Genomic DNA, 11,946 nt, shown 5'->3' with positions numbered 1-11,946 from the left:
TCGCTTTTTGAATAATTCTGGGTAGTATAACAGTGATAATGTTTCCCAACTGTTGGGGAAAATGAGAGCAAGGGGGCTGGGGAGGTGGCTCAGTGGTAGAGCGCTTGCCTTGCATGCCTGAGGCCCTGGGTTCGATTCCTCAGCACCACATAAGAAAAAAGAAAAAAGCCGGAAGTAGCGCTGTGGCTCAAGTTGTAGAGTGCTAGCCTTGAGCTGAAGAGCTGAGGAACAGCGCCCAGGCCCAGAGTTCAGGCACCACGACCGGACCCAAAAAAAAAAAAAAAAAAAAAAGAGCAAGGACGCGAGACTGACAGATGTACAAGACCGACAGACCGACAGACTGACAGATGCACAGACGGACAGACAGACCGACAGATCGACAGGCTGACAGATTTACAGACGGACGGACAGACCGACAGACAGACAGACAGACAGGTGGACAGACCGACAGACTGACAGATGGGCAGACCGACAGACGGACGAACAGACAGATCGACAGACAGACGGACGGATGGACTGACGGACAGACGGGCACAGACTGCGGGACGCGGCTCAGGCCTCCGCCCACGAGGCGGTCGCGGCTCTCCACCGCCTCTAGCGGACGCGGGGAACACGGGACCGGTCGGGACGCGTCGCGGCTGCAGCACGGAAGGGCGCCCGCTTCCCTTTTGTCCCGACGCGTCAAACGAACCCGGCTGCCCTGGCCCCGCAGGCTCGCGCTTCCCGGCTTGCTACGGTCGCCGCCGCCCCGCGCCGGGACTCTGACCCGCACCTGCAACCGCCTCCGAACCGCCCTCTGCCTCCAGGCCGCTGGACAGCGGCCTCCCCGCCTCGCACCGCGGTCCCAGGGCCGTCCGGCCCCGCCCTCGACGCACACAGACCCCGCCCCTGCGCAGACCCCGCCCCTGCGCCCCGCAGGGCCCCGCCGAGCAACCCGCCCAGGCCCCAAGCCCCACCCACGACCTGCCCGCTCCCCGCCCAGCGCGTGCAGGCCCCGCCCCCGCCCCCGCCCCGCCCCGCCCCCGTCCGCCAAGGCTCCGCCCCCGCCGTGCGCCCCGCCCAGGTCCCAAGCCCCACCCACGACCTGCCCGCTCCCCGCCCAGGGCGCAGGCCCCACCCCGCTCCGCCCCTGTCCGCCAAGGCCCCGCCCCCGCCGTGCGCCCCGCCCAGGCCCCAAGCCGCACCGAAGGCCCGCTCTTCCCGCCTAGCGCGCTCAGGCGGCAACCCTGCCCGCCCAGGGCCCGCCCCGCGCCCAGGCCCCGCCGTGAGCCCAAGGCCCCCCCTCCCGCGCCCAGGTCCCCCCTCCCGCGCCGAGGCCCCGCCCCGCGCCCAGGCCCCGCCCCGCGCCCAGGCCCCGCCCCGCGCCCAGGCCCCGCCCCGCGCCCAGGCCCCGCCCCGCACGGCCGCCGCACGGGGAACCGAGCGGGAGCCTCTAGAGCCGCGGGAAGGACAGACCGACGCCGGGCGCCATGGCCGCGGTCCCCGCGGGTAAGGCGGGGCGCGCGGGGCGTTGGGGGGACGGCGGGGCCCCCTCGGACCCCCCGGCCCGCGCCGCTGACCCGCGTCGCCCCGCTCGTCCCCCAGAGGCCGAGACCCGCCAGCGGCTGCTGCGCACCGTGAAGAAGGAGGTGGGTGCCGGCGGGCGCAGGCGGGGCCGGGCGGCGGGGCCGGGGCGGCCTCGGGGCCCCGACCCGTGACCTTGCGGGTCCCTGGGGAGGCGGGAAGAGCTGGGCGGCGCGGAGACGTGCGCGTGTGCGCGCGTGTGTCTCGGCGTGCACTCGCCCGCGCGGGGCCGGCGCGTTGGCGCACCTGCGGACAGCCGCGCGCCCGGCGGGGCCCCGCGAGTGTGCGCGGGCGTGGTTCTGCGGGAGCGTGAGGGAGTGCGCCCCGGGGGGCCCCCGCCCTCCCCGCAGCCCCGCGCCCCGGCCGCCCCGCGCCCCGGCCCCCGCCACACCGGCCTCCCGGGCCCTCACGCGCCAGCCTGGAATGGCGTCGTGCCTGTGGGCGGCCCGGTCCCCGGCCCGCTTCCTGTGCGTGGCTGTGTGTGTGTACGCGTGCGTCGGGGTGCGGGGTGCGCGGGGAGCCCCTCCCTGCGGGGTGGCGGCCCCCCAGGCCCTGCGGCTGCCCGGGGGGCGGGGGTGTGTCTCCGCGTGCGCACGTCCCGTTCCGTTCCGTGGAAGGGATCAGCTCCACCTCCTGCTGCTATCGATGAGGGGGCCAGCTAGAATTGGGGTGGGGGCGTCCCTCGGAAGGGGCTGGAAGTTTCAGCTCAGCCTGGAGAAGACGCAGAGGAAGCAGCCCCGGACGCTCCCCCCCCCCCCCCCCCCGCCAGGCCCCCAGGCCCCGCCGTCTCCTGACTTGGTTAGGCCGCCGTGGGCTTGTGCATTGGCGGCCACGCCTGGGCGTTCCGGGCGCTCCTCGGATCCATGTTGGAGCGGAGCGCGGCGACTCTGCTCTGAGGAAATGGTTGGCTCATTTGCCAGGGCAGCTGCTGGCGGAATGGAGGCTGCAGGTACCTGGGAGAGCTCCAGCCGAGGCGCTGGCTCAGCTCCGTCCCAGTGCCTCAGCGCCAGTCCTGGTCCCAGTCAGTCCGCCTAGGGTTCCTGGACAGGCTGGGGGGGGGGGGGGGAGGGAGGGCTGCGTTGCCCTGGTGACCAGAAGTCCAGGCTCCCAGCCTCGCTGCTGGGGGGAGGGGGCGGTGGCAGCCAGCTGTGGGGTTTGCCATGAGCATTCTGCCTGGCTCACTGCCCAGGCCAACTCCTGATGAGAGAGCCCTGTCACCCAGCTTGGTGGAGGGAGGGGGGCGGATCTGTGAAACTCCAGATCTGGGATCAGAAGGCAAGACTCAGAAAGAGGCGGGTTGGTGAGCATTTCTAAATTCTGTATGTATTGAGGAGCCTCGAGCATGTCCCCCCACCCCCGCCCGCCCCAGCCAAGGAGAGGCAGAGTGGGGCCTGGGGGACCCCAGAGCCAGGCTTTGCCCTGATCCCACATGACACACAAGCCCACCCTGCTGACATGGTGTGGGTGGCATCACGTCCAGTGTGCAGACCGCAGTGTTGGGGCTCAGAGAGAAGCGGCGCTCTAAGACCTGCAGGGGCAAGTCAGCCATCTTTGAGCTCCCTATTGGGCAGGGAGGCTCCTAAAAGCTTGGTAAGGAGCCTGTACTTCCCCTCCCCCTCATTTTCTTTCTGTCTGCCCTCCTTGGAGAGGGGCATCTCTGCTGTCAACGTGGGACGGAAACCCTTCACCTAGAAATCTGAGCATCAGCTCAGCCCCCTCATCCAGCCACTGCCAGGGTTCAGAGGAGCCCTGGGCCTTCAGATACCATCCCAGGCTTCTCTCTGTGCCTGCTTTTGCCCACTGCAGTCAACAGGGGGGAAACTGACAGCCTGCAGGGCCCAGGAAGACTCCCCCGAGGATCTGACGATCTGGGGGCGACAGCATGTCCAGGTGAAGCTAGGACAGCAGACCAGTCAGCAGGGAAGAAGATTCTGTGATTGTGGCTACACTGCCATCTTTAAAAAGGGGGGGGGGGCGCTCAGTGGTAGAGCGCTTGCCTTGCATGCATGAGGCCCTGGGTTCGATTCCTCAGCACCACATATGCAGAAAAAGCCAGAAGTGGTGCTGTGGCTCATGAGGTAGAGTGCTAGCCTTGAGCTGAAGAGCTGAGGGACAGCGCCCAGGCCCAGAGTTCAGGCCCCATGACCGGAACCAAAAAAAAAAAAAGAAAAAGTGTTCCTATCTTATTTTTTTACATCGTCTCCATGGGTAGTGTGAGGGGTTTGTGATGATGGTTTCATTTATGCACACAGCACACTTGGAACAAATTCACCCCCACCCCTGCCATTGCTCCCACTTCTCTCCGCCCTCCTCCCGCCTTTTCAGATGGCATTTGGTGGGCTCCACTGTCTTATCTTCAATGCCCCCCACTGCTGCCCTGCTAGACAGTGCCCTCTGCGCGTGCGTATTCCCTGCCGCCGCCGCCGTCATCATCGTGGTCCTCATTTTAGCTGCGCCCTCCCTGAGTGAGTGAACACAGGCAGCATCGGGCATTTGGGCCCTGCGCATCTCACTCAACATGATGATCTCCTGTTCCATCCCCTGCCCTGAAAATGACATGGCTTGGTGTTTTCTTTATGGCTGAGTAGTATCCCCCCCCCCATAAATACAGATACCACACTTTATCCATTCACCTGTGGTGGGTGCCACGGCTGGGCCCCTGGTTTGGCCGTTGTGAACAGAGCCGCAGTGAAGTTGGCCGTGCACAGACGTCTGTGGGAACTGCCTGTGCTCCTCTGGGTGTCTGCCCAGAGTGGGGCGGCACGGGTCCCGTGGCGGTTCTGCTCTCAGGACCGGGTTTCGTCTTTCGAGGGGCCTCCACACTGACTCCTATAGCGGCGGCTGCACGAGTTGCCAACCTCACCCGCAGCATGTGGCCCCCTGGAGGGCTCTGAAGAATCCGGGCAGAGAGAAAGGAACCTGCCCGAACCACCGGCGAAGCAGAAGGGGGGTGGGGGTGGGAAGGGTGCAGAGGGGCTGGAATGGAGCTGCGGGTCAGGACCACACTCCCGCCTCTGTCTCCACAGCGTCCGCCTCGGCCCATGACCTGGGCAGTGTCGTGTGTTTGTCCCTTATCTGGGCAGGACACACTCGTCAGCTTTGCCCAAGTGTCCCCAGGGTTGGGGCTTTATGACGGTGATGGTGGTTGTTTTCTGGTCCCCATGTGCCACCAAAGGAAAGCTGGTGGCCCCACGACAGCCTCCACATAGGTCGGGTCTGGAGGGCGCTGCCTGGTCCCTCCCTGCCTCCTCATCCTGGTGCTTTGGTTTGGAGGGAGGGGGGTTTGGAGCAGGGAGGAGAGACCGGCTTCCTGTTGCTATGACAACGACCGTGAAAGGAGCCAGGCCTGTGATGTGACCTGCCTTGACAAAACGGAAGCCAAGTGACTAACTGCCTTGTTTTCCTGCCTCTGCCGGGCCTGGAGGCCTCTTTAATTGGAGGGGAGGAAAGTGGGGGGGGGAACCAGCTGGGACCCTGGAAAGAGGCCGGGAGAAGGCCGGTCCTGCTGCTGTGATGTCGTCATTGAAGCCACATTCAGTGAATCAGAGCAGGCTGGCAGAAAGGGTGGACTATTGCGGGGCCCTTGTCACGGCCTCCCGTGGGAAGCGAGAGACGCCAGCCCTGGCCTGGGGGTGATGGCTGGAAACTAACCGTGTCCCAGGGCGACTCTGGGCTGGCTCCAACCCAGGCGGTTTGGTTTGGTTTTTGACAGATTGTAGCCCCTTCTGGCCTTGAGCTTGCTGGTCTTCTACCTGTACCTCCCGCGTACCAGGGTTACAGGCATGCACCACCATACCCGGCTTACCTCAGTAATTGTCAAAAACAATAAGGGACACGTTAACTGAGTTGCAGATAACATAGAGGCCATCCTAGTACACCTGAATTTCAGGTAAATAACAGAGAAGTGTTTGGCTGGGCTGGAAACCCGATCCAGGGGGTATTTGCAATGTCTGTCCACATTTGGGGTGTTGCAACTGGGATTGCGCCCATGGACCCCAGGAAGTAGGCCTGCGGTGCTGTCCAGGATCCTGAAGTGCGTGTGCATGTCTGCGTAATGAGACCTGCTGGGGCAGGACCAAAGCCTCCCCGTGAGTCCATAGACAGGCGTCTTCAGCGCGCCTGCCCCTGGAGGCCGGGCGAGGGGCTTTCCGTGGTGGTGCCATGTCGGCCCTCAGAAACTCTCAGACTCAGATTTCCGGGCAAGGGACGGGCTACTGATGCAGAAACCTCCCAGGAGCTGGGCATTGTGATGTTTTTGTGCCAGAGCCCAGCAAGGTGGCTTCTGGATCTCCAGAGCTAGTGCTGGGCTGTGGCTGGGGTAGGCCCCCAGCCCGGCTCCGAGCAGCAAGGTGGGCAGGAGGGGCCTAGCCGCCTCTCTTCCCGTGCCTCCCCACACGGCAGCCCAAATGCTCCTGACGACTCCGGACGGGGACTTCTGTGCCCTGGAGTTGGTGGTCTCTGGCTGATGGGGCAGGACATAAGCAGGCTGGATCCCACTGGATGTAGTGTCTCACGCCTGTCATCCTAGCTACTCAGGAGGCTGAGATCTGAGGATCATAGTTGGAGCCATCCAGAGCCGGGAAAGTCCATGAGACTTTTATCTCCAGTTACACACACACACACAGCCAGAAATGGAGCTATGACTCAAGTGGTAGAGCACTAGCCTTGCTCACAAAAGCTCAGGGACAGCACCCAGGTCTAGAGTTCAAACCCCAGGGCTGCCATTTTAAAAAAAACATTGAGGGCTGAATCTTTATTCCAGCTCTGCCCCTGGCACTTTGTGGGCCTCCTAGCAGGCTCCTGCTTTTTAAAAAAAAATTTAATTTTATTGTCAAGGTGATGTACAGAGGGGTTACAGTTACATACCTAGGGCAGTGAGTACATTTCAAACATTTTTCTCCCACTTTCCCTCCCCAACCCCATGTTGTCTTGTGAGTGTCGCTGTTGCATTGGTTCACCCTTTGCCCTTTGTCTCATCTTTTTTTTGTTCCTCTTCCCTTCCCTAATTCAGAAAAACATATATGCAATGCACAGGGTACCAAAATCAAATACATAACAAGAGATAAACCATAAGGAAAAAAGATTAAAAATGCAAGAAAAATAAATAACTTCACATAGTACATTAAAGATAACAAGAAAGAAAACCTCGTGTTTCCATATCTTGTAGTTCATTTTGCTTAGCATCATCTTATATGTCATGTATATAGCTATTGAGTTATTGTGATCCGCTTCTAGGACTATACAAACCTTTATGCTAACAAATTTGAGAATTTGAAAGAAATGGAAGAATTTCTAACAAATACTGATATGCCCAAACTAAACCAAGAAGATAGAAGATTTAAACCAACTAAATACACCCATATCAAGTAATGAAATAGAAATGGCCATAAGAGAGCTCCCTTCCAAGAAAAGTTCAGTACTAGATGGATTCACAGCTGAATTCTATGAAGCCTTCTAAAGAGAACTCCCTCCAATACTCCTCAAACTCTCCAATGAAATTGAAAGCGTAAGTTCTCTACCAAACTCATGCTACAAAACCAACGTAACCCTCAACCCCACACCAGACAACGACCCATCAAAGAAAGAGAACTGTAGAGCCATTTCTTTGATGAACATCGATGCAAAACTTCTCAACAAAATTCTGGCCAATTGGAAGTGGCGCTGTGGCTCAAGCTGTAGAGCGCTCACCTTGAGCTGAGGAGCGCAGGGATAGCGCCCAGGCCCAGAGTTCAAGCCCCACAACCGACCAAAACAAAAAAAATCTGGCCAATTGACTTCAACAAATCGTGAAAAACATCATACACGATCAAACAGGATCCATCCCAGGGATGCAAAGTTAGTTCAGTATATGCAAGTCAGTGAATGTAATTCATCACATCGACAAGAGCAACACAAGAACCACACACTCCTCCCCATAGATGCGGAAAAAGCATTTGACAAGGCCCCCGCTCTTAAGCGACCTTCCTGCTTCCTAAGCAGATGAGGCTAACCAGCCCCATTCCACGCGCTCCCGCTCGCCCGGTGGCTGACCCCGCTTCCTGAGCACCAAGTTGTCCCTGTTGTCTGCTCTGACTCTGCCAAGTCTCTGTTTAACACTTAATAAAACTTGGAGCTGGGCCAGACGGGGGGGCATGATCATGATCCCAGCTGCTAGAGAGGCAGTGGTTAGGAGGACTGTGGTTGGAGGCTGTCAGAGTTAGCTTGGGGGGAGGGGGGATGCTGTGAAGGTGAAGGCAGCCTCCCCCACGAGAGGGCGGGTCCTACAGAGATGCGTCACAAGGACACAGCGTGGGAGTTGGGGGGACCGGGCAGACCGGCTGTGCAGGAACACGCGAGGATGGTCCCCATGACTCCGCCCCCCACTCCAGGCCCCCGGGGAGGGCAGAGCCTGAGGGCCTCATTTCGGGCATTGTACTCTCAGGCCATGCTCAGAGCCACGCACCCCTTCTTGTGCGTGGGCTTCGAGGCTCCTGGACAGGGAGCTAAGGGCCGCTCCAGCCCCGATCACCCCCTTCCTCATCAGGGCTGGCTGGCAGGTGCACACACACAGCCAGCCGTAAACCATTAACCTGGGCCACGCTGGCAGCTGCCTCCCCAAAGGCAGCCCGGTGCCGGAAGGGCACAGGAAGGATTTTTCTGACACTCTGCTCTGCTGCATCCCCCTGGCCTTGCTTTCCCCGTCCTGGACCCGCCTGTCATCCATGCTGTGGTGTCTGCTGACCTCCTGCTCCACTGGGCGCTGGGAGACACAAGCAACTACCAGTGAGCCCCGCCATCCTGCAGCCCAGAGTCTGGAGGGGAGGGACCAACAAGAAAGGGTGAAGAAACAAAACTGGCTCAACAATAGAGGAGAAAATACAAAGAGGAAAGAGAAGATGGCATTCAGGGTGGACTCCTTGGAGGAGGCTTCCTTCCTTGAGCCTGCCATAGCTTCTGATGCTGCTACAGGGCTGGGAATAGCAGTGTAAAGGCACTGAGGCAGGAAGCGGCTGGCAGCATCTGGGACAGCTAACAGGCAGGGAGGGAGAGGCGGTGCCCTGTGACCCGGGTGTCCACTAGATGTCCCCCGAGGGAGGTGGCAGGGAGGGCTTTGAGCTGTGACTATGGGCTGCCTGCCCCCTGGAAGCCCCCTCCACCTCAGGCTCTCTGCTGGTCACACTCAGGGTGGGGAAGAGCTCATTCAGAAGGCAGCTCTTAAATGGGGGTGGGCGGGGAGGCGGGGACTGGGCTCACACCTGTCACCCTAGTTCCTCCAAGATCTTGGGTCACTGCCATCCTAGGCAGAAAACTTTTAGGAGACTCCAACTCCAATGAACCAGCAAAAATCCAGGTTGGCCAGGCCCTGGTGGCTCACACCTATAATCCTAGCTACCCAGGAGGCTGAGCTCTGAGGATCGCAGTTCAAAGCCAGCCCGGGCAGAAAATTCCTGGTGAGACTCCCATCTCCAATTACCCACCAGAAAACCGGAAGTGGCGCTGTGGCTTATGTGGTAAAGTGATGTTAGCCTTGAGCACAAAGAGTCTCAAGGACAGTGCCCAAGCCTTGAGTTCAAGCCCCACAAATAGCAAAAAGAAAAAGAAGAAGAAAAAAATCCAGGTTGGAGGCATGGCTCCAGGGGTAGGGCACCATCCAGGAGCAAGAAAGCCTCCCGGATCCACTGTCAGCACGTTTCCACACCTAGGAGGCGTGAGAGCTGGGGGTGGGGTGGGGGATTCACTATCGCCCCCTGCCCGCCCCTAGCAATGGCCGATCCCTGGCAACAGTGGGTCCCTAGCAACTATGACTCTCCGGTCTCCAGCTCTGCCTTCCAAGAGCTGGTTGGAGTTGAGTCCTTCAGAGGGGTTGGAAGGAAATAGGACCTTTCTGTCTCTGGGTGCCAGTCTCCTGGAGGCCCTCCTGGGGCGAGGTCGGGGCGGGGTCAGGTGTGCTGGGTGGCCCAGGGCGGAGGCGGGCTGCAGGTACTGCTGGGCCCAGGCCCTGTAAGCAGGTGCTTGGAGGGCTGGGGGGGAGCAGGTGCATCGCCGCCCGCCCGGTGCGGTACCGGGGACCCGCCAGGCTCCGCATCTGAGCCACGCCTCCTGCTCCAGTGCTCGCCCGCATTGCTGGGGGATGACAGACACGCACTGCCGCGCCCAGCCATTGGTTAAGATGGAGGCTCCCAAACTTTCACGCCCCAAGGCTGGCCTCAAGCCACCATCGTTTCCATCTCTGCCTCCCAAGTAGCTGGGATTACAGGCTTGAGCCATTGCACCCATACTTAATTTTTTTTTAAGGTCTCAGACATCAGAATGAAGTCAAGGGTGGTCTCTTGGGGTGTGTGGAACTGCTTCCAGAGCCACCCTCCCCCCTCCCCACAAGATGCCAAATCCACGCGTGCTCAGACACCCGTCTGAAAGGCTTGGTGTTTACGCACAGCTCCTCCGTAAGCCACGGTCTTCTCTAGAAGGTGTCAGGTGCCAGTCCCGGGAGACCCTGTTTCAAGAGTTGTAAAGTGCTGCTTAGCAAACCAGGACCAGGATAAGCCCTCCACCACGTCTCTGCAGTTCTTTCTGAATACTGGCTGACTGCAGAGAAGGAAGGAAGCATCGGAAGTAATGTCACCCTCCCCCCCCCCCACCGTGGGGCAGCCACGGCTCCTGCCGGCCAGAGCTGAGATTGCTGTTGGAGCCGCTGCAGTAGTGGGAGCCTGGTGTGGGGGTTCCAGGGGGTGTGCAAACAGCTGGCCGGGCCGGGACGTCCCCCGTCCTCCCCTCCCTCCCCCAGGTCTGAGCTGAAGAGCTTCCTAAACTCTGCCCGGCCCAGCGCTGCAGCCCGCCATGCCCCACCCCTGCCACGCGCCCAGAGCAGGTTAAACATTGAAAGGCCACCAGCAGGGCTTCTCCCTGCTCCCCAGAGCTGGCACCTGTCCCCTCCCTGGCCTGGCTCCGAGGGAACTCTGGGGGGTGTGGGGGGGCACTGTCTTCCTGTTTCTTAGAGTTGGGGGAAACTGAGGCAAGAGAATCCATGTCCCACTTTGACCCTGGCGCCACCTCCAGCACCCCCCACCCCCGCCCCGCCCTGCCCTAAGCACTTGGGTTATCTGTCCTCTGGCTGCTGAGAACTCGGCGTGTTTACCCACCTGCTCCAGTCTACCCACCCACATCTGGCCGGGCGTGCCAGACCCGGGACACGCTGAGAGTCTGGCTGGCTGTGGTTCTGCTGGGGGTGAGCCTGCCTCTGTGAGCCCATGTTGGGGGGCCGGGCCCTGGGGCGTCAGGCTGCGAAGGGCTCCCGCTGGACAGAGGGGTGGCATCCACGCTCTGGGCGAGGCGAGGGGTCCCGCCTCGCACGCCAGTGGCCGTGGGGGCTGGGAGCTTCCGGTCCTCCTCCCTGCTCCCTCCCCCACAAAGCCCTCCAGGCCTCCGCAGGGCTCCTTGGCCAGCCTCTTAGAGAGGGGGAGTCAGGGCGCCCCAGGGGTCTGTGCCCACGCTGGGCGCTGGCTCAGCATTAGTCACCCCCCCTTTGTCATCCTGCTCTTCCCCACCCACCAAGTGCCAACCACGCAGGAGGGACGTGGGAAGGTGACTCAGGACTCAGCAGCCACCGTGGGCCTTGGGGGGGGGGAAGGAGAGGGGGGAGTTTAACCAAGGGCCCCTGTGGCCCAGCCCCTTACGTTCACCCTTTAAAAACAAAGATTTCCCATTGGCTTTTCCACCGTTAAAAGTTTTTTGGTTTTTTTTGGGGGGGGTCCGGTCGTGGGGCTTGAACTCTGGGCCTGGGCGCTGTCCCTCAGCTCTTCAGCTCAAGGCTAGCGCTCTACCACTTGAGCCACAGCACCACTTCTGGCTTTTTGTTTTTGTTTTTGCTTATGTGGTGCTGAGGAATCGAACCCAGGGCCTCAGGCATGCAAGGCAAGCGCCCTACCACTGAGCTACCTTCCCAGCCCCCTCACAAGAGTCAGGTGGCTCACACCTGTAATCCCAGCTACTCAAGACACTGAGCTCTGAGGAACAAGGTTTGAAGCCAGCCTGGGCAAGAAAACCCTGTGGGACCCTTATCTCCAACTAACCAGCACCAAGCTGGAAGTAGAGCTGCGGCTCAAGTGGTAGAGCATCAGCCATGAGGTGATAGAAAACAAGACAAAAAGCCAAGCAAGAGTTCAAGGCCCTGGGTTCAAGTCCCAATACCGGCATGTCAAAACAAAAGCAAAGCAGACTGTGTGGCGAAGCTCCGTGATTCGTCAGTTAGCACCGATTCGTCAGTTTCAGCCAATAAGTGCAGAGGCGCCCAGTTAAGTTGGTTAAGTTTGCCTGTGAGGCAGTCAGCTGGGACTTCCCATCCGTCCTGGAAGCCGCTATCTCCTGCGCGTGCCCTGGATGGAGCCGGTGGGCCCGCCCACCACC

The 11,946-nt window shown here is 60.5% G+C and overlaps 1 protein-coding gene across 3 annotated transcripts in view; it reads left to right on the top strand.

Annotated features, from left to right (window-relative positions):
• Nucleotides 1-1,408: 1,408 nt before the first annotated feature.
• The window catches only part of Sgsm1 (small G protein signaling modulator 1), a 43,235-nt gene continuing 32,697 nt past the window's right edge, over nucleotides 1,409-11,946 (top strand). For 2 of the 3 annotated variants that reach the window (XM_069994638.1, XM_069994640.1), the window contains exons 1-2: nucleotides 1,409-1,488; nucleotides 1,585-1,628. In XM_069994638.1, coding sequence (XP_069850739.1) covers nucleotides 1,470-1,488; nucleotides 1,585-1,628 — 63 coding nt within the window. In that variant the 5' untranslated portion in view covers nucleotides 1,409-1,469. The remainder of the gene's footprint in view (nucleotides 1,489-1,584; nucleotides 1,629-11,946) is intronic. The other variant, XM_069994639.1, reaches the window with a different exon arrangement.

Source organism: Dipodomys merriami, unplaced genomic scaffold (assembly GCF_024711535.1).
Source record: "Dipodomys merriami isolate MVZ:Mamm:240054 unplaced genomic scaffold, mDipMer1.0.p SCAF_45, whole genome shotgun sequence".
Taxonomy (NCBI): Eukaryota; Metazoa; Chordata; class Mammalia; order Rodentia; family Heteromyidae; genus Dipodomys; species Dipodomys merriami.
The sequence above is the reverse complement of the archived record's forward strand: the minus strand, read 5'-3'. Positions and strand labels throughout refer to the sequence as shown.